At 56.6% G+C, this 22,271-nt stretch overlaps 1 protein-coding gene across 1 annotated transcript; it reads left to right on the top strand.

Annotated features, from left to right (window-relative positions):
* The first annotated feature begins 22 nt into the window (after positions 1 to 22).
* Positions 23 to 21,988, top strand: ARID3C (AT-rich interaction domain 3C). Its single transcript, XM_072922633.1, has 8 exons — positions 23 to 2,011; positions 2,649 to 2,978; positions 14,652 to 14,724; positions 18,519 to 18,702; positions 18,911 to 19,155; positions 19,456 to 19,725; positions 19,906 to 19,995; positions 20,803 to 21,988. The coding sequence occupies exons 1-8, from the start codon at positions 1,973 to 1,975 to the stop codon at positions 20,943 to 20,945; spliced, it is 1,374 nt and encodes a 457-aa protein (XP_072778734.1). The 5' UTR covers positions 23 to 1,972; the 3' UTR covers positions 20,946 to 21,988.
* Positions 21,989 to 22,271: the final 283 nt, after the last annotated feature.

The raw sequence follows: 22,271 nt of genomic DNA, 5'->3' as shown, positions 1-22,271 counted from the left end.
GAGCTTGAGAACAAAGTCAGCTCCTGTCAACAGCTTTCCTCAAAATGCTTCAAGGAACAGGAAGGACTCGGCACATGCTGGCTGCCCCTGGCCTCTGCAGTCAGGAGCACCTCCACACAGGTGGCCATGGAGGGGAGAGAGCTACCAGCCCTTGCCACCCAACTTCCTGTCATCCCATGCCACCAAAACCCAGTGCAGCAGTAGGAAGTCTCAGTGACAAACTGTTCTGGCTGTGGGATGGGATCAAAACCACTCCCCCTTTTGTCCCAGTGTTGTGGGGTAATGCTGTTCCCCAGGCATCCATGTAAATCTTGCAGCTGCCCTGGCCAAAAAAAGCCCAAGGAAGAGCGGGTGCCTCCTTTGCCTCCTGGCAAAGTTTCCCTCATAGAGAAAGGAGTCGGGAAAATCTGGCAGACAGGCAGGTGGAGGGAGAGTAAGGAAACAAACAGTCTGCAAGGCAGAGAGGTGCTGTGCTCTCACCTCATTTTACACCCTTGTCTGACATCTGGAGACACACTTGATGATACCCTGGTGCCACAGTTTATCCCACTGCAAGCAGAGACACAGGGCAAGCCAGGAGCATTGAGCCACTCCAGTGACAGAGACACATGGCTTTGTTCCATCTGTGCCAGGAAGTCTCTTTGGGCATCCAGGCCACATTACAATTTGACCACTTCAGCCAGGGGCCAGGCACCCACAGCACCTGTCACAAGGATCCCTTCAAAGTCTCAGGCTGAGGGTCACACTGCTGTGATACCCCAGCCCTTGAGGATGGAATTCAGGGTTCAGCACTTGGAGCTTGCCCCAAACACCCCTTTGTGCCTGCACATGGATTAGTAGCATGAGCATATACACCCACCTCCCCCAAAAAAGCACATGTGCACAGGCCTGCCTCTCCTACCCCTCCCAGCAGAGGCTGCATATACTAACAGGTGAACACACGAAACACACACCCCCAAGTTCCCCACAGACATATATACAGCATTTATTATTGGCCCCAATTGCACACACACACGTGTGTGCACACACTGCAGGTGCTCAGCCCTCTGACAGTGCACACGGCTGGGCATACATGCGTGCATGGTTACTGCTCCAGGTGATGGACACAGGTGCCCCACACACACCACCAGGGCATACAGACCCCTTAAACACCGGGCCCACTCCCGTTGGTGTGGGGGCTCCCAACAGTTTAATGCACTCACTTCTCCCACTGTACACAGGCACAGGGGATGCTCAGATGCCCTGCACATACACGTGTGAGGGAAGCCCATCCATCCCACTATACAAATTCAGGCAACGAATACACACACATTCACCTTCTCCCAGCACACACAGATAACTACACACACACAGACAGACCCTCTAAAAGGTGTGCGATGGGTGCAGCACCCTCTTACACACGTGTGCACAGAACCGTACACACCCCTCTCTTCTCCTCAGACGTCTATGCGGGCACAGCCTGCGTATGTGTACACACTCCCATGCACTCCTCCTGTCCAGACCCACACATGTACACAGCCTGGGGATCTCCCAGCCCGCTGCGCCCTCGGTCCCGGTCCCTGCTGCGGCCCCGCGCAGAGCGGCTCCGGGCCAGCTATCGGCGGGCTGGCTCTCGGCGGACCGGTCCGCGGCCATCCCCCGGGGCTGCCGTAAGCCCAGCCCTCCCCGGGTGACACCCTAGACGTGCGCTAGCAAATGGGAGCTGGGAGGGGTGTTGCTATCTGACTGCCACTTGTTGCAAAAAAAAAAAAAAAAAAAAAAAAAAAAAAAAAAGAAAAAAAAAAGGGAAGAAAGAGAGAAAGAAAGAAAAGAGGGGAAAATCCCACCCACCCTCATCTGCTGCGGAATAAAAGAAATATCGGCGGGCGCGGCGCCATGTGAGCGGTGGGCCGGGGCCGGGACCGGGCGGAGCAGCCGGCCGTGCCCCCCGGGACGGCGGGGCGAGCCCCGGGAGGCGCTCGGAGCCGGCGGCATGGTGGAAAACCCCAGCCTGGCGGCCAAACCCGCCCTGGTGAGGGACGGAGCGGCCGGAGGGGCCCCGGCGACGCGGGGGTGCATGGCGGGAGCGGGGTAGGGACACCCGCGTTGGCCAGGGAGCGGGATCGGGGTTCCCGGTGGGAGTGGGAGGGGCGTCCCGAGAAGACAGGGCGCCGGTGAGACCTTCCGGCGGGATCGGGACACGGTCCCCGGCAGGGACGGGGAGGTGGAGGGCTCGGTAGGAGAGGGTTCCCCGTCGGGGAGGATGTCTCCGTTGGGACCGGGGAGGAAAGGGGTCCTCAGCAGTACGCGGTTCCCATGGGGAACGTGGGGCGCGAGTTCCACCAAGACAGGGGTCCCCAGCGGGATGGAGGAAGGAGGCTCCTCGAGTCGGACCCGTGTCCGGTAGGAGCGGGGACGGCGTCCTCCGGAGGAGCCGGGATGTGGTACAGGAGGGCCGGGTCCCCCCCCGGGGCAGGGTGCTGGGTGGTCCCGGCGGGGGACGAAGCAGCTCCGGCGGCGAGAGCCGTGCCCGGCACGCCGACGGTTCCGCGGGCAACTTTTGGGCAAGGCCCCCGGGAGCGGCGGGGAGAGCGGGTGGCGTGGGGGATGCTTCCTCCCGTCCCTCCTCCTCCGGCTCCGGCGGCAGCGCTGAGGCCCTGTGCCCGCAGCCGGCCGCCCCGCCGCGGGGGCCGGGGGCGGCGGGGGGGCTGCGCTTGGCGGCGGTGATGGAGAGCCTGCAGCGGCAGCAGGCGGCCCGCCTGGCCCGCGGCCCCGACGGCGTTCCCCGACGGCTCCCGCTGGAGCCCGGCCCCGGCCCCGGGCCGCCGCCCCCCGCTCCCCGCCGCCGCCCGGCCTCTGGCCCGCGCCCGCCGCTCGCCGCTGCGGGGGAGGAGGAGGAGGACGAGGAGGAGGAAGAGGAAGAGGAGGAAGAAGGGGAGCCCCGCGACCCACCACCACCACAGCACCACGAGTGGACCTATGAGGAGCAGTTCAAGCAGGTAAGGAGGCATTGTTGCCCCGCCATCAACTGCTCCCGGCAGGCATCCCCGGTGTCCCCCATGGTCCCCAAATTCGGCTTTAGCTTTCCCTGAATGGACAACTCTTTTGCCCCCCACTGCTCGCAAACTTGTCTGCGTCCCACCCTAGATGGGCAGCACCATGCCCCAGCCCAGACCCAGCCCGAGTAGATATTCCCCGTATCCCCATTAACCCCAGACATTACTGTGATCCCACAGTAGATGAAACCCCAGCAGTACTCATCCAGTGCCCCCAGACCTCATCCTCCCCTAAATGGGTACCCCCTGCATGATCTTCACTGCACATCATCATTAATCCTCCGTGCTTCCCGTCTCCCTGCTACCAAGCCCCATTTCAGCCCTGCTTCATGACCCCACCTCCTCCACGTCCCCTGTGCCTGTCCACAGGCCCTGCACAGGTCCAGTGTCCAGACGTCTCCCTGTGCCACCCTGATCTGTGCTCCATCCTGGTGCTTTCCATAATGGGTAAAACAGTCTGACCCCGTCCACGGAGGTTTTGCAGAGATGAAAAACGGCAAGGGCTCTGGTGTTGGTCACCCCAAGGAGCTGGCAAGCCATGGAGCTGTGTTCTTCTGTCTCTGCAGAGGCCAGGGTGTATTACAGTTGGTCAACGCAGCTCACTGATTTCTTTGTACTGGAAGAAGTAGCATATACACCCTGTCCCCTCATTCCTGGTGGGTGTAGGGGAGACCTTTTTGCAGCTGAGGACATGAGGAAAGGGCTTCAGGAGCTCATGTAAAGGATGGAAGAAAAGTGTCCCTGTATTTAATGCATGTGGAGCTTATCTGAGTTGTGTTGTACAAGCTCCGGTTTGCACACAGTGGGTGCCTCTGCATGCAAGGGTGTGGGCATGGATAGGGCAGGTTTGTGTTCCCCATGCGCTCAGCTTCCTTGTGGGGGACAGAGAGGCACAGTGGGCAACAGGGAGGATCTGGTGAGGGGATAGAACAGACAGAGGTGTCCCCATACAGCTGTTGTGTATTTTTAGGATGGCACTGCTCAGGGACAGGAGGATGAGGGCACTTTGGTCTCATCCGGTTTTCGCAGGAGAGGAAGGGAACAGCAGCAGGGACCCAACTTTTGGCTGCTGTAGGGGCGTGCTGCTGCCTTTTCTATTTCAAGTTGCTCAACGCGTTGTTATTCTGGGGGCTAGAGCTCATCCCCTGCCTACAAGGTGGCAGGTAGAGGTGCAGACAGGGCATGACCCCCGGCTGAGATGCCGCCAGTGCTTACACTGCCTTGAAGCAGCCCGGGGAGGGCCGAGGTGGGTGAACTGCACAGGCCAAACAGCTCGTCCAGGAAGTACTGCATTACACCCCGCTGCACAGAAAAAGGCTGACTGTCCGGTTCCCGGGGTCAGCCGGGAGGTGGAAAGCAGCTCCTCCCTCCCAGGGAGGCTAGGAAAGCATCCCCGGCATTTCTCGTCCTTCAGCCTCCCACCCTGCCCCTGTCTGGGGCTGCCCGCACTCCTTGTGCAGGGCAGGAATGTTGTGAATAGTGAGAGAGGGATGACAGGAGAGGTTGGGGTGCAGGATAAATCCTGCCACAGCTTCTCAGGGTGAGAGCTGGTTTGTTCCTTGTTTACTCTCTTTGGGTTTTTTCAACCCTGATTGGAAAAGTGATGGACCCCTCATCCAGAGACCCACACCTGTGTTTCCCCCCTTGTGGTGTGTCCCAGCCAGCCCAGGGAACAACGGGATGTCCTTCTGCAGTTTGGAACAGGCTGCGGTGCCAGCTTGCTTTGGGATCTGCAGGGTGACTGTCACTCCTGTCCCTCTCCTGAGATCATGCAGGAGGGGAACATACCTCTTCCTGGGAGGGTCATGTCCCTGCTGGGTCCTCCCCAGGCTGCAGGGCTGTGGCTCACCCAGCCTGGGGAACAGGTTCTCCACTCTGCAGGGACTAAGTGGGGAGGGTGGCTGTGCTTTAGCTTTTGGAGGTTTCCCAAGGGCTGGTCTGTGATGCTGTGGGGGAGGTGGGGGGCCAGCATGTGTCTGCTGGAAATCTGCTGGGGCAGTGGCAGTGTGGTTGTGAGGGTCCTGGAGCTCTCCTGGAAAGAGACCCTGTAGTAGCCAGAACTGTATTTTCCACCAGGAGTCCCTACTTGAAACTGCCCAAGCCATCATACCATCACCCAGGGTGGGGTTCATGCTCAGGTTGTCTGTGCTCTCATCCTCCTGGACTGAGGGCACAGCTAAGTGAACAGAAACCACCAAATCCAGGCTGATGGGCAGAAAGTGGGCAGAGAGAGACTTCCCCATCTCTCTCCAGTGGGGAGGATGCCTTGATGGAAATGGGCTGGGAGGTTAGTGCAGGACCAGCCGGAGAAGGGTTTCCACACAGCGCAGTACTGCTAAAAATGGGAGCAGAGGACGAGGTGGTTGTGGCTAAATCCACAGGGTTAACAACAAAATGCTGCTTTGCATGGAGGAGATTTCTGGGGAAATAGCTCACATATATGCTGTAGTTGTATATGCTTCCTGAGGTGCTGGTTTGGGGAGTGGAGGCTGGTGAGACCTTTGCTCTGACTGGGAGGGCTGCTGTAATGTTACAAGGCTCAGCGACCCCCTCACCCCTGCCGTTTGCATCAGCCCCTAGCACTGGTTTGTGTACATTGATAAGGACACATGTAGAGACCTGGGCAAAGGTCTGGGAGGTCTCCACACCCAGGGCTGTCAGGCAGACCCAGCCCTGAGATGGGGAGCACCAAGTGGGGTGTGATTATGCATTAGCCATGAACCCCAGCTTCCTTAAGGGCTGGGATGCCTCCAGGTTTTAATTCTGTGGTGCTGCATTATATTTGACTTGGAGGGCACAGGTAAAAGCCTAGCATTTCTGGTGCCAAGCTCAGCTCTGTGAATTCAGCTTTCCCCCTAGGGAAACCATACATATAGACAGGGATAGGTGTGCTGGTTTCCTCCAAGTGATAGAAGAACAGCACCAGAACCCGGGGCTTTCTTCTCCATTCCCTGGGGTGGGAGGGACTCGAACATCTGGGCTTTGCATCCAGCTCCTGTTACCAGAGTGTTTGCTGGCAGGAGGATGCCCTCCCTGACAAGGCCCCTCTGGCATGTGCACAGCCATCTGTGACTGGGGGGATCAGGATCCTCTGAAGCTTCTTCCTCCCTTCCCAGGAGAGCTGCAGGGGGTGAGTCCCAGCCAGCCCATTAGGAACTCCAGGGTGTCTGGTAGCCTCAGTGGTTAATTTGGGGGTGGCTGGTTTTACCAGCAGCTGTTTACCATTATCCTCAGCCTAACCCTGGAGTGGCTGTTCCTCCTGCCTTGCCTGTCCCTGATGCCAGGAGTTGCCTCTTACACCCACCCACCTGTCTTTAACACGCATTTAGGGAGGGCTTGCCAACTGTGAGTTTGTGCACTTGCATCTCAGAGCCTGAAGGTGTTTGTACCCCTGTAGGCAAAGACCTCCTAGTGCCACAGAGGGTCATCCCAAAATGAGTTGTGTGCACCCTCCTACCTCTGTCCCTATTGCTTTCTCCTGTGGTGGTGTCCCTGGGGATGGAGGAGATAGAGTCAGGAATGTTCAGGGAATGGAGGTGGCTTAGGAGGAGGACTCTGAGGAGAGGGTAGTGGTCTCCATGCCACACTCCTGTCCTCACCGTCAGTGCATCTTCAACCTAAGGGCAGGACCAAGGGCTCCCAGGGCTCATTTAGAGGGTCTCTGGTTACACTGCAGAGACAGGGAGGGACAGATGGACACAGTGTCTTCGCCCCTGTCCATGTCTGCCTGGAGACTTTTCTCCAGGGAACCTATGAGCAGAGCTGTGCCCCTAATCTGGGACCACCTGCAGTAGGGAGGTGGCGTTAGCAGTAAGGGTCAGTGTGCCAATCCCTGGAGCTCAAACAGCTCTAGCAACCCAGCAGCAGTGGAGGGCGCAGGACAGGACAGGGGGGCTGCTGTGGTGTGGCTGGAAGGGCAAACAGAGGTGTTCTAGGGGTGTCTGTGCCCACACACCAGCCTGAGTGTGTGCACCTGCATAAATGCACATGTAAGTATGGCGGTACGTGTGTGTATGTGGACCCACATGAGTGCCCCTGTGTGTAGCGATTCTTGGGAGGCCCTGTGTGTCTGTATGGATCCACAGGAGTGTGCAGAGTATGTGTGAACCCATGGAAGTGCTGGAATGTGTTTATGGGTCTGTATGAGCACGTAGGTGTGCGTGGATCCATGTGGCTGTAGTTGTGTGTATGGTACCGTGTGTGTGTGTGCCCACACGAGTCTGAACACACCCGTGTGCATGTGCAGACACATGTGGAGTGTCCCAGTGTGTTTAGGCATCTGCATGCCTGTACCAGTGTCACAGTCTTGGAATTGCATGGACCCACGGGTACTTGAGGCAGGATTTGAGGGCTGAACCCCCTCCAAGGCGGTCTCTTACCCAGCCCACAGTGCTGAGCAGTCCTGGTGGTGCCAGTCACCCACTCCAATTGCTGTCCCCAGGGCACTTCCTGGCCCCACTGGAGTCTGTGGGATGCTCAGAGCCTCAGAAGCTGCCATAACACTATCTTACAGATGGGGTTCAAAGGGTTTGGGAATGGGGCTCCAAAGAGGAGGTGTAAAAACTAGTTGAGGGTGTGAGAATACCCTCACTGTGGAGGGGAGAGGAGCAGTCAGGAGCTCACACTGGCTGCTTCCAACTCCCTCCCCAGCTACCTCCCTGAAATCAGATGCCAGTTGAGTCTTTGGGGAGGATGCACCTCCTCATCTACTTGGGCCTCCAATAATCAACCAATTGGGTTAATAATGGAGGTAAATCTCCTGTGCTGCCAGCCAGCTGGGCAGGGCTGCAGCCGGGAGGTTGGATCTGAGGTGGTGGACTCTGGTCTCAAGGGGATGGATGGATGGATGGATGGATGGATGGATGGATGGATGGATGGATGGATGGATGGATGGATGGATGGATGGATGGATGGATGGATGGATGGATGGACGGACGGATGGCTGTGCACAAGGACTGTGTATGTATGTGAAGAATGTGTAAGGATGCCTAAGTGTGGACAGGGTCTGTGCAGAGCGGGAGCACATACAGGGGCTGTGTGAGTGTGCTTGCTGGGGCTACTTGTCCAGGGTGAGGGTGCACACATGTGTGCATCTGCAGAGCAAGCTGCAGTGTGCAAGAAAGTGCAGAGGGTGAGCAGACTCTATGTGGGGGGCTCTGGAAGCCTGTCCCATGGGTGCCTGCACAGGGCACCCACTGGAGATGCCTCTGTTGGTGAGGCTGTGTTCTCCATCATGGATCCAGAGCTTGCATCTCATGTCTGTGGGAGGGAAGAGTGAGGCCCAGATGCTCTTTCTGCTCAGACACACAGCTCTTCCAGTAACTGACACGGGGGCTGGGGTTGCTTTCACAGGGTGTGGTTTGGGTTGGCCACCAACCTTTCCTTCTACATTGTCCCTTCAGAGAAGTTCCAGGAAGGGGCTTGGGCCAGAGTTGCATGGTGGAGAGGGGAATTGAACAGCCCATGCACATCCCAGGCATGCACACAGTCCCCCCAGCAGCCCCTCGTACTCACAGCCCCACAGCAGCTGTTTGCGTGTGCAGACCTGATGTGTGCTAGAGCATGTCCTGTGTGCTCACCCATACAAATACCACGGGGCGTGTGCGTGGCCCTTGGGGATACCTGGGGTGGTGCTGGTCATGGACAGGATGCCATGGTTCCAGTCACCTAGTAAGGGATTGAAGGGGAAGGGTGTCCCACGACTTCAGTCACCCATGGCGGGGGAGGACAAGAATAGAGGGGGGAGGCAGACATGGAGAGGAAAGCAAGGATGGAGGGGGAGGCAGTGGCGTAGCAAGCGTCACTGGGTCAGGAAGATTAACCCGAACAAACCCACTCATTGACTCCCTGCCTGCTCAGCCATGAACGAGTAACAAGGGGCTGACCATGGGGGACGTGCGTTCCCCAGGAGCCGGGACCACCTCTCCTGTGCCACAGCCCCTAGATGGGACAAGGGGCCATGAAGGGTGCCCATGGCGGCACCACACAGCCATGAGCACCATGTTTCCTCTGGCTCCAGCCCTTGGGGGAGCCATGCCAGTACCCCCTGCCTCAGTTTCCCCTCCTGCAAAGTGTGTTAAGCAGAAGGCTGGGGACCCTGTGAGCGCCCCACATCACGCTGGGGCCAGGCTGTGGGTGGGGCGCTGCCATCCCAAGGCCAGTGCTTGCCAGCCAACCTTGCGCGGGGCTGGGTTAATGTTTGCAGCAGGCAGCCCTCCCGGGAGCAGCTGCGGCGGGAAGGGGTTTTAATGACCTGCCGGATCTGCCGCATTATCAGCACTGATTAAACCTGCCTGCTCTATAAAGCGCCGTTAAATATTAAGCATGATGAAAGGCTTTGAGGGGGAACCACAGTGCTGAGAGAGGTCCCCAGACACAGGTGTCCGGCCACGCTAGTGGGATGACTGCTGAGGTTGGTGGTGCTGGGATGAGTGAGCACCCCGCGCCACTCAGGGCTGTGGGGTCAGGGGAGCAGTGTCCCCCGGCGAGCCAGCACTGCCTTCGAATGCAGCCGGCCATCCCGGCAAAGCCGTCCCGTAACCATTAACTTATTAACAACTGGTGGGAGAGGCAAGTGGTGGCTTGCAAGGTCAGGGGGTGGTTTGTGCCTGGCGGGGAGTGAACTGCCCCCCAGCTCTGGCAATGGGGATGGGGGGAGGGACCTGCAAACCCTTAGTTTGTTGTGTGTGCCCCATGGCAGGGAAGACTCTAATTGTGGATACTGTTGGGATCCCTGAACCCCAGTGTGCTCAGGGCTGTGCCTCAACTGGGAATGGCCAGATCCTGTCATTACCTGCAGGGTAAAATGAGGCATGCCAGCATGGCGCAGGGGAGGACGCATCAGTGTCTGGGTGCTTGGTTGTGCATCAACCATCTTCCTCGGAAAGGATCTCAGAGGCAACAGTCAAGCTCCAGAGAGGTGCAGTGACTCCAAAACAGTGCATCAGCAGTCAGCCACCCGTGGTGTGTAGCTGGGGGTGCAGGGAGGTGAGCATTACCTGGGCGCACTGCGTGAACAGTGGCCAGATGGAAAAATTAGCAGTGTGTCTAATCAATGTGGTGGATATTAAGCACCTCAGGGTTGGGGGGTTTGCATGGTGGGGGGGAGCTGAGCAGGGTCTAGGATCGATACAGCTCATATTAAGTGGATTAAATCCTGGCTGCTGATCTGAGCCCTCACTACCAGCAGGAGGTGGCAGCTGAGCAGCGAGTGTGGGGGTCCCACTGAGATCACTTCTCTTGGCAGCAGGGCCCAGGGCGGACTGTGTGGGGACTCACCAGACCAGGGAAAGCTGAAATGCCTGGTGTGTGGCTTAGCGCTTCATCACATCCTTCCTCTGTCTAGTGTGTCAGCTAGGCTAAGGGGTCTCAGGGACCCAAGCTTCATCTCTAGAAGCCTTCCTGGCTCCAGGAAAGTCATGCCCTGGGTGAATGAGTGGTGCTAACAATGTTACTTAATCGTGGGGAGGAGGAGGAAGCATAAGGCGTATTCATGTCCTGTTAATAAACGATGTTCGACCCGCTGACCTTTAACCTGCCTGACAAGCCCCGTTATCCCCATCCCTTAAGGAATATAGATGTCACCATGACAATGGGATGACATGAGGGAGCAGGTCCCAAAGCTGCACCCAACATGGAATGTGGGATGAGGACACACTGAACTAGCCCTGCACAAGCACCTAGGCCAGCAATGCCAGGTGGCGGTGGGATGCTGCAGGGGTTCCAAGGCCAGTGGGATGGCCAAGCATGGATGGGTCCCCGAGGCCAGCAGAGCAGGGCTGCGCTGCACACTGGTGGGATATTGATCCTGGGGCTTGACAGTTTAATACTTCCGTTTATAGAGGAATATAGTTACATCGATGGCGTTAAATGAGTTACTAATTATATCAATACAAACACGATTAAAAGGGTCCTTGCTCATAGGTCACCACAAGCAGGAGCCGCTGGTTGTTTTGCACAACTGACCCTGGGCAAGGCTCAGACCACTGCTCCAAGGCACATAGCTGGGGGGATGCTCTGGGGCAGTGTGTGCCCTGTGGGGTCAGGGGTGCCCATCCATATCCATGTGCCTGTCTGGGGTTGTGCATGCATGTGTGGGACAGTACATCCCTTTCGGGAGTTCTGTGATCCTGTTTGGGGCTCTCTGTGCCCCTCTAGGGTTGAGGATGCACATACATGGTTTGCATATATGGGGTTGTGTATGTCTGTTTGGGGTTGTGCATGCATGTATGGGGCTCTGCTCACTTGGGGTTGTGCATGCCCAGCTGGGATTTGTGTGTGCCTGTCAGGGTTGTGCATGCCTGTCTAGAGTTGTGTGTTCCATTCTGGTGTTGTACATGCCTGTCCAGGGTTGTGAGTGCCTGTCCAGAATTGTGTATGTATATATGGGGTTGTGCATGCCTGTCTGCTTTTGTGTGTTCCAGTCTTGGGTTGTAGGTGCATGTACAGTGAGTGATGTGCATGTTTCATCTAGGGCTGTGCACACACATTTGGAGTGCATGCCATGATGTATGTATGGGATTGTGGATGCTCCCTGCAGTTCTGCTGCATGCCCGTGGAAGTCTGGGCACACACCAGACTGCTGTACATGCCCATGGAAGGCTGTGCACATCCAGATCCGGCTGTGTATGTCTGTGTAGGGATTTGTGCCACTGTGGGTTGTGTATGCCTGTGCATCACAGGCTTGTGCACGCTCCTGTGATGTTCTGTGTGTCCTGTGGGGCTGTGCATATTTATGCAAGGTTGTACAGGATTGTAGATGCCCATTCCACCTTCTGTGTGGCACATGGGGGGATCTGTGTCCCTGTACAGAGTTGTGCCTATGCTTATGTGGAGCTGCGCAATGCCCATGAGGGGCTGTGCACGCTCCTGTGGGGTTGTGTCAACCCACACAAGGATGTGCAGGCTTGTGGGGTTGTGCAAGCCTAGGCGTATTGTGCATGCCTGTGTAGGGTTGTATATGCTCTCATGGGCTTGTGCACCCCCACATGGGACTGTGGCAGCCCATGTGGCGTTATGTACACCCAGGTGAGGCATGTGTCCCTGCACAGCAACTGTGTGTGACCCAGAAGACCTCTTGTCCAGCCTGGGCATCCCCAAATCACAGAATCACAGGATAATGAGGTTGAAAGAGACCTCTAAGATCATCAAGTCCAACCAATGCCCTAACACCTCAACTAGACTATAGCACCAAGTGCCATGTCCAGTCTTTTTTTAAACACATCTAGAGATGGTGATTCTACCACCTCCCTGGGAAGACAAATCTCATGGAACACCCCGTGCATCCCAGGCATACCCAAGGTCTATGCCGGCTTGTCACCAGTTACTCAGCTCAGCTCTCATCTCCACTTAAAAGCTGACCTTTGCTCCCCGTTTGATGTACTGTGTTTTTGCATCTCAGTGCCCCACAGATAAAAGGTTAGAGGTTAATAAACAGTGGAAAAATAGAACCTGGCCCTTGAAGGTCACACCTGTTTTGGGGGCTGGAGTCAGTAGCAGCCCACTCTAGGTGGAATCCTGCCTGCATCCATGGGAGGAGAAACACGAGTGGCACCCAGGGCAGAGGTGTGTGGGTGCTGAAGCCCATCCACTAGATGACCCTCGGGGAGGCCATGGCTTCACCTTGTAGTGGAATGAGTGGTAGTTGCCAGTTCTGGGGTTTTGCCCCCTCCTTGACAAACCAGATGTCAGGGGATTGACAAGCCAGATGTCAAAGTACTTAGTGTGGAGGCCTTCCAGAGGCAGGGACCGTCAGGAAAATACAGGCAAAGCCTGGCTGACACAGCCTTCCTGGGGCAGAAATCAAAGCAGCCCCCTGGAGCTCTGCTCAGAGCCTGACCTAGTTACTGTAATCAATGGCTCTGGGACCTCCTGGAAAAGAGCAGGCAATGGGGAGGGGGCACAGAGTGAGGCAGGGAACACTGTGGTGGAGAGGGACACACTACTGGCACCCGGGGTCAGGGCACTCCAAGAGCACCCAACTGCAAGGAGGGGATAGGTAAGTGGGGTCCAGACAGCAGGGAAGCAGTGCAGAGGGAGCTCCATGGAGCCCAGCAGTCAGCACCTGTGTGTAGGGTGACAGTCTGGCAATTGTACCCCTAGACAAAGATAGGGACAGACAGTTAGCACTGATCTGTATCTGACAAGGGACAGGCAGCTGGCGCCTGCCATTTAGACAAGGGACTGTGTTAGGTGTGTCTGTTCAGTGGTGGGAACCGTGGGGTCTCTAGAAGCATCCTCACATCCCTGTAGGTCCCCACATTCCCCCATCCCTACATCCTCGCATCTCCATGTCCCCAAAGTCTCTACACCCCACATCCCTACATTCTCATGTCCCTGTATTCATGTGTCCCCATTGCATCCCTGCATCACCCCAACTCCGTGTCCCCCGGGTCCCTGCAGCCTCACATCCCTACATTCCCGTATCTCTGCGTTCATGTGTCCCCATGGCATCCACCCCCATCCCCACATCCCCTTGTGCCTGCAGCCTTAAGCACAGCTCCCTTTATCTGTCTGGTGAATGATGTTCTGTGTGGAGCCGGGGGTGTGCTCCCTTTCTATTGTTTTTTAACAGCCTTTCCCAGCACAATTGTTTTTTAAACGACTCTATTTTGTGCCTGACTTTGTTTTCCAGCTTGCATTTCTTTGTATACGTTTTGGAAATCCATTCTGGACTGCTGAGTTTTGTTTCTTTTCAATGGCTTTAAATTCTTGCCGGGCTTGCTGGGAGGAATTGGTGTCTATAGTGTCTTCGATTGGTGCTAATTTTTCCTTCATGTGCTCTGACTTTTACTGCTGGGCCATCGATCTGCCAGGCTCCAATTTGTCATGGTCACTCAGGCACTGTGCTGGAATCAGGAGAGCCCGGACCTTCACACGGAGCCGGCACTTGGTGTCCCTGGTGTAGGGGCTGCACTCGCCTCCCCAGTGCTCCACTGTGTCCCACAGCTCAGGCTGTGTCCCTGTGTCCAGGCCCTCCAGCACACATAAGTGTCCTCGCAGCCACATGTCTGTGTCTGTGTAATCCTGTGCACTTGGCAGACCTGGCACTTGCATCTCCCTTGATGGTACCCAGTGCCATGGTCGAGCCAACTTTTCCTTTCCAAGGATGGGATCATCCCCCACTGTTCAGATGGGCCTGTGTGTCCCTGTGAGGGATGAGAGCTGATGAGGATGCTGATCCCATGCTGGGGCTTGGGGAACAGCAATACTTGGCAGTGCCAGAGCAGAGCTGAGCATCCTGGTCCCGGGGTTCTGCGTGGGGCTTGGGTTTTGCTGATGCCTCTGGGCTGTGATTCCTGCATCTAATAGGGCGAGGGGCAGGACAAACTGAGGCACATACCCAGCGTCCCTGCAGGAAAGATTCAAAATTGTGATCTGTGGGGAGCCTGTCCAGACCCAAGGCACAAGGAGAGTCCACACCCATGCAGAGGGTGTATTAGGGGATTCTGTTATTGGTGCACAGAGAACCTCTTGTTGCTGGCAAAGCAGGCAGATGGGGACAGGGGTGATGAGGGCTTCTGGCACAGGCAGTGTTTGGCCCCAGGCACTGCTCCCCTCCCCATTCTCACCTGCATGTGCTGGAAGCACTGACCCTTCTCTCTCTCCTGCCTCCAGCTGTATGAACTGGATGACGACCCAAAACGCAAGGAGTTCCTGGATGACCTCTTTGGCTTCATGCAGAAGAGAGGTAAAGGTGGGTGGCTGGGGTGGGTGCCACTGCCATTGCTGCCTCAGCTGCTGGTGGGGGGTTCATAGTGTGTTGCTCTGAGGCTCTGAGCTGCTCCAGGTCTCTGCAAATCCCTCAGGCAGCTCCTGTGTTGCTCCCCCTGGGCCTCCCCTGTCACTCCAAGCTGAGGCAGTTGTCCATGTGGATATCCCGGATATCCCGTGCCCATTAGCGATGCCTAGCAGGGATGCCCACTGGAAACACCTGGTGGGGATGTCCATTAACATACCCCTTGGTGACAAGCATTAGCAAGACCCGTTAATGTCCATTAGCAGTTTTCAGGACGTTTTAGGCATGCCCGATGGGAATGCCCTTGGTAGTGCCCTTTGGGACTCCCTGTTAGCTGCACCTAGTGGCGAGATGCCCACAGTCAGTGCCTCTCAACAATGCCTGTGATTTGCGGGAGTGGGGCCAGCAATCCGGGCTGCGACCGGGCACACAGGGGTTAAGGGCTCACCAGCCAACCCATCCTCATCGGAAATCTTTGCTATCGGCATGGGGAGCCGAGCCGGCTCCCAGGGACTCGATAAATGCTTTAACCTTCGCCCTCCCCGGCCGGGCCTGCGACAATTAAAAGTTGCCGAGTGCGGGCAGGCGTATGGCCGGCCGTATTAATTAGAGCCTTTTGCTGGTGTGTGGATTAATGAACAAGCCGCTCGATAGCCAGTAAACCCCAGGCAGAGGTTAATGCCGAGCTAATTAACGGGGAAAGGCTGAGCGGGGTGCAGGAGCTTTGGGGCTGGCTGTGCATGGGGTGAGGAGGGGCAGAGGGAGGCAGTCACCTGCACGCCCTGCCCATCGGAAGGGTGGTGAGGGTCCCCACCTGGCTGTGGGGCTGCAGAGATTGACTTTTGGGCTGGGCTGGGACACCACAAACTTGTTGCAGTCACGGGTGTGTGGTGAGTGGCTGGCACGGCCACAGGACTCTTGCTGAGGCCAGCTGTAGGCTGTGGATGGGCTGGGTGCTGCCCCATGGGTGCCCCCTGGCCCTGGTGCAGAGCTGTGGGGAGTGAGTGGGAGCATCAGCACTGCTTTGGCCCTCCAGCATCCATCAGCTACAAGATTCATGGGCTGTTCTGCAGCTTCATTATCTCTCTCTCCAGAGCTAATTAACTCCCTCGCTATTGGGGCTGGGGCTAATTAAGTAAGTGCCTGCTACTCCCTTGCTATTGGGGCTGGGGCTAATTAAGTAAATGCCTGCTGGTGTGGGGAGGAAGGAGGGAGCCTAATGCTTCCCTGATAGTGCTGCTCCACATCCTTCTGTCTGCATGTCCCATTCCTGTGCCCTCCATCCCTTCTGTCCTGCCTCCCCTCTGAGTGGGTGCCATCCCTTTGGGGAGGGCAGGCCAGGTGTGGGTGCCCAGGTGCAGATGTGCAGGGATTGGTGTGTATTAACATTTTGGAGGAGACAGGGATTTTGGACTGGGGTACCAAAGAGAAAGGCTGAGGGGCAAGGACAGCATCCCAGGGGTCATCAAGAGCTGGGTAAGAAACGGTACCTGAGAACCACTGCAGGTGCAGCTGGGGCACCCAGAGGTGCATGGGCAGGGGACTGTGACACCCAGTCTGTGTCCTAGGAGGTCTCCAGGAGGGGGTTGATGTCCACAGAGTGAGCCCTGCTTAAAGGGACTGCATCCCGCCTGCTGTCAGGACAGTATCAGCACTGACATTTGTCAGCAGAATGGGAAAGTTGTAGGGCTGAAAAATGGGTTGGGAGGTAGACCTTCTGAGGCCACCCTATGGCACAAGGACACAGCTGGCCCTGGTGTTACAACCACCGCCATCAGGTACATCAGGTACGGGGTACAGGCAGTGGGGCAGCTCATAGGCATGCCCCAACTACTGTGGCACTTCAAAGGCAGTAATCAGGAACAGAAGAGGGCTTTTTCTGCATTTGCTTACTGGGGTCTGGAGGTTCCTCCCCCCATTTCACCACCAAGCTAAATGCCCTGCTGATAACACGGGACTATTAATCAATCAAGGTGGTAATTGCAGCACCACAATGGCTGCATCACCTCCCTGGGCTTTTGTGCCCTCCGCCCTGGCTGGGGCTGGAGCCATCACTTTGTGGGGATGCAGACAGGTGCCTTTGTCAGGGGGACAGGCATCGGCCACACAGCCTGCACAGCCCTGAGATTAATGGCAAGGCACTTTCCTAAGCCACTAAGGCTAGAGAGGAGAGGAAGAGGAAGAGGAGAGGAGAGGAGAGGAGAAGAGGAAGAGGAAGAGGAAGAGGAAGAGGAAGAGGAAGAGGAAGAGGAAGAGGAAGAGGAAGAGGAAGAGAAAGAGAAATCCATGGGTCATTGGCTGGGGGCTGAGACCCTGAGAACTCATTGTTTGGGGGTGAGGAAGAGCCCTCAAACTGCCCCCCCCCCAGGTGATGGGTCTTGTGCCAGCAGCCCTGAGCAGGGCTGGTAAGCTACTGACAGCAGATGTCAAGTCAATATCTCTGCCTTTCTCCCAGGAGGATAAACTCCTCTCCCCCTTCCCGACCTGGTGAACAACACAGACACACACAAAAAAAAAAAAAGTTAAATGAACTCAGTAAAAGAATAAAAAGAGCTCATTTTTCAGGCTTATGTGAAGAAGCCAAGCCAATATCAGGGCCATAAATTAGGGATGCTGGAGGATGGCGGTGAATGACGGCTTCGTTTGAGGGGCGAAGCGCAGTCGTGACAGCCTCCCTTGGCCAAATGGATGGCTTTCCAATACTGCCTGTTCCCCGCCACTTTGCAGGAAGAATAAATACGGGGTGGAATGGGACAGGGTGGGATGGGATGTGATGCTTGTCCCTCCTCTGCCCAGCTTCCAGCAAATGCCCAGACCATTGTCCCAAGGAGGCATTGAGCACAGCAAGGCTGTGAGGTTATCTGGGGCTGCTGAAAAAGTGGGGAGGGTTTTTTAGCTAGACTTGGTGGCTGTGGAGACCATGTTGATCTATACTGAGCTCACAGGACCCTGGTGAACCCATGTTCCCTTGCCCTGTAGCCTCATAGAGGAGGGTGATGGTGGGTCACCAGGGGGCAGGGTCCCTGCTGAGAGCAGCTGAAGATTTGGGGTCATGTTCCTTGAAGCAGGGCACTAAAGTCCTTTAAGCAAAGGAAACTTCTGGAGCCATCTATAGGATTAAGAGGTTTTTCAGGAACTCTTTGGAAGAATCTGGAGCTGGAAGAGAAAATCTCTCCATAGAGAGATAGTAGGGTGAGCCCTCCCAGAAGGGTTGTGGGGGTCATGCCTCTTCAGAAAGGTTATAGGACGGGTCGCTATTTAAAGTGTAGATGGAGTCTCTCTTTACTGGGCTCTGAAAGAGTATTACAGAGTGAATAATTTTAGGATGCTCTGAGAGTTTCCGTAGATTGATGCTGTACAGATAGCTCTGAGAATTGTAGGGAGGCAGCTTTATCTAAAGGGTGCCTGGAGGGGTGACTTTGCCCATCCCACTGAGGCTCCATATCCCAGATGAGAGCATACCCAGCCACACTGACAGCTCCGTCAAAGGTGACTCTCTGCCAGCATGCTGGGGTCTCCCCTGCTTTTTGGCACAGTTCCATTCTCCCAGGCACCCTGGGGTCCTACCTGCCCCCCAGGTGCCCATGGGTGTTCACGTGAGCATGGAGAGATAAGACTCCCATTGCAGGTACCTGCAGTGGCGGTGGGGGGAGGGTGGGGGCTGTGATCCCAGGCACAAAGGGCGCTTGTGGGCAGCCCCCCACACCCCCTCACACCTTCTTCTGTCTCCTGTGTGCCTCTGGAAGGAACACCAGTGAACCGCATCCCTATCATGGCCAAGCAAGTGCTGGACTTGTATACACTGTACCAGCTGGTGACAGACAAGGGTGGCCTGGTCGAAGTCATCAACAAGAAGATCTGGCGGGAGATCACCAAGGGCCTCAACCTACCTACCTCCATCACCAGCGCTGCCTTCACCCTCCGCACACAGTGAGTGCCTGGCAGCATGGCAGGTGGGGGACACCACTCCTGGGATACCTGCTGGCTCAGATGCCCCAGAGCCCTGGATGGGGTCTGACATGGAGTACCACAAAAGTGGTTGGAGGGCTCTGCTCCTTCCCAAGGGCTCCTTGCTCAGCACAGGGCTGGCTGGGAGGTGTACGACTGTGGATTTCCTCCTGGCTCTCTCCCTGTGCAGATACATGAAGTACCTGTATCCCTACGAATGTGAGAAGCGGGCGCTCAGCTCTCCCGGAGAGCTCCAAGCTGCTATCGACAGCAACCGTCGGGAGGGACGGAGGCAGACTTTTGGCACAGCACTCTTCAACTACTCGCCAGCCAGCACCCCAACCCTGCTGGGCACCCCCAAAATGCCTCTGCCAGCTCTTAGCATCTCCACACACAGCTGTGGCCAGCTCAGCCAAGTGCACAGTGTTAAGAAAGGTGGGTGAGGATCCCATCCTCCCAGAGATGAACATTGGCATGTCATCCCTTCAGCAGCAGGGATGTTCCCTCTCTCTTCTTGCCCTTTTTGCTTGGGGAAAATAGGAACCATGTTGTTCTTTTAGTCCCTTTCAGGGAGTGAAATGACTGTATTTTCACTGGTTTTGGAGAAGGACCAAGCCCAGATGTTTGGAGTGGTGGCCTGCCCTGCCCCATTGCTGGTGGGGTGGAGTTGGTACCAGTAGGGACGGTAAGGTGGGTGGTGATGAGGGACCTACTGAGCTCTCTTGGTCATTGCAGAGGATGGAATGCTGGCAGCATCAGTGCCTGGGCGCATCACTATCCCTGTGGGACTGGCTGGCCAGCATCTCACAGCAGCCCAAGCAGCAGCTGCCTCACAGGCAGTGGTGCTGGAGCAGCTGCGGGAAAAGCTGGAGACAGGGGAGCCCCCAGAGAAGAAGGTGGCCCTGACAGCGGAGGAGCAGCAGCGGCTGGTGCAACATGCACTTCAGCACAACCTCCTGGCCATGGCCTCCCAGTTCCCCATGAACATCAAGATCTCCAACCGAGGTAAAGAGATGCAGCAGCTCATCCTTGGTCATCCCTTTCTGTGTCACCCAAGGTGGGAGCAGCAGCAGCCACTGGAGAAGAGTATGGATGCCCAGAGGGACTGCATCCCGGCTTATCTGACTCGGACAGGTTCTTGTTTCTGTTTCGCTTAACACTCATATTGGTATTTCCTTTCCCCAGATGACAGACAGGAGACCGCATTGAACCTGTCCACCAACAGCATTAGCAGTATCAACATGTCAATAGAAATAAATGGAGTTGTCTACACAGGTAAATAGAAGGGCCGCTTGGCCCGTGTAATTGCGGCCGGGAAATCCAATAACTTATAGCCACTGCCTGGCCAGCAAGTCCTTCCTTCAATCTGATGTCTTTACTATAAAATCCATCGTAATGAAGTGGCAGGGCTTGGGGAGAGGGGGCAGGAGGAGGAGGGGGTGGACAAGGATGGAAATTGGCCCAAAGCAGGTGCTAGTAATGAAAGGCTAAAGTAGGGGTTGAATAGATGGACAGATGGACAGACTCTGGCTGAGAAGTGACCCTGCGTCTAGGGTCATTCCACACCCCAGGGTCCTGGAGGCAGGGCATGGACTGGGGGGCACCCCTATGCTTGTGTGCCCAGAAGGTCTCGGGCTGGGTGTGGGGATTGGGTGATTGCAGAGCTTTGTGCAGGGAAAAATGTTGGGGTGCTTTGGTGGAGCAGAGGGTCCTTTGGGGTGCCAATGTGCATGAGCCTGGCTAAGCAGCCCATCCCATGCCCCCCAGATCCATGCCTGTCCTGCTGAGACATCCTACAATTAAAATCAATGGCTTTGCCTTCAGAATTTAAATATTTAACGAATGGGAAAGGTCAGGGCTAAGCATCATGTGGGGCTGCCAGCCAAATGGGCCCTGGGCCACCCCACAGGCTGTCCCATGCAGGGAAGGATGACTGGGTTGGGGGAGACACCACAGCTGATGAGAGGGGGCTTAAGCCCCCATGAGTCTGGGTTCTGCACTCCCTAGCCTGAGTGCTGGGGGCCAGGTGAGCTGATCCTCCAGCCCTGGGCTTGCTTTAACTGGCTTGTTCTTGTCCCACAGGTGTCCTGTTTGCCCGCCGGCCCTCAGCCACCCTGGCACCTGGTGGAGGGAGCACCCAAACCCGTCCAAACCCCATGCCTGCCCCAAACCCCCTGCTCCCAACCTCCTCTCAAAGCCACACTCCCACTAGCTCCTCTCCGTAAGGCAGATGTGCCCCCACCCTGAAAGCAGCTGGGGGTGCCCACAGTCTGGGGTCTGAACTGTGGGACCCACTGGACCACCAGGGTGGGATGGGGGACCCAAAGGTGCCTCTTGCTGCAATACTGAGCTGTGGCCATGCAAGGCTGTGAACACCCATGTGGACCCTTTTATCCCTTATCCCCACATGTGCCATCTGACAGACACACACACACACACACACAAGTTTCTTCCCAAGTCACCACCCCCAGGTGACCCTCCCATACATCTCCTGCTGCCCTGATGCCTGGGGGACCCCCGGGACCTGCATGCTGCATCCCCTACATCCTGCAGCCCCTACCCCACCTCAGTGCACACACTGCTGCCCCTGTACACGCCTCAATGCATTCACTGTATTCCCTGCACACGCCCTTGGTGCCCACTTTACCTCTCCATACACACCCTCCGTGCAGGCATGATATGCTGCAGCCCCTGTAAATTGTAGCCCCTATACTCTGCAGCCCCGATATATATACTGCACCCCCTACCCACTGCAGATGCCCCTACCCAGTCCTCCTGTGCTGCCTGGGCTTGCTGTCCCTGCCCTGAGACACCCACAGGGTGGTGGCATCTGAGCCCCCCAGGTCCTCAGCTCAGGGGGATCACCCTGGGGGGGGGGGCAAATAATGGGGATATTGGTGGGAATGGTGGGGGTGAAGCTTATTGGGGTGTGACTGGGGTAGGGGGTTTATGTCGGGGTGGGGTTTGTTGGTGGGGGAGGGCAGGGTTGCCCAGTAGAGCCCCCCCCACCACCACCAAAGACTGCTTGGGTGCCAGGGTCTCCGGTTGGGTGACAGGGAGACAGAGGGCACTCTGAACTACCTCGTTGGGCTGGGCGGGCGCCTCCTCCATCCACGTGTACCCCAGGGTGCCAAAGCAGGTGAGTGTGGAGCGACGCTCACCTCTACCTCAGCACGGGGGCTCGGCAGTGCTGGCCTGCTCCCCGCACTCCCACCACAGCCACGCAACTCCATGTATCTATTAAAGGAAATTAACTCCTGAACCAAAACAGTGCTGAGGGTTGTGTGCAGGGCATGGTGCCACCCACCGAGCCCCGGGGCCCAGATGGAGGTGCAGGACATCCCAACAGCCAGTGATACCCTGGGGTAACACCTGCGGTGCCTGAAGTTTCACAGCCCAACTTATGCTTGCCTCCAGCCCAGCTTCTGAGTTACAAACAAGTGCCCTATGCCCTATGCCTATACAAGAGCTCACAGACGTGGGCTGGATCAGACAGGTCACCAACTCCAGCTGTGCCAGCCAGGCTGTCCGTGAGCCTGGCTGAGCCCCCA

This window comes from Taeniopygia guttata, chromosome Z, assembly GCF_048771995.1.
Source record: "Taeniopygia guttata chromosome Z, bTaeGut7.mat, whole genome shotgun sequence".
Classification (NCBI taxonomy): Eukaryota; Metazoa; Chordata; class Aves; order Passeriformes; family Estrildidae; genus Taeniopygia; species Taeniopygia guttata.
Note: the sequence above shows the minus strand (reverse complement) of the source record. Positions and strands in the feature narration are given on the sequence as shown.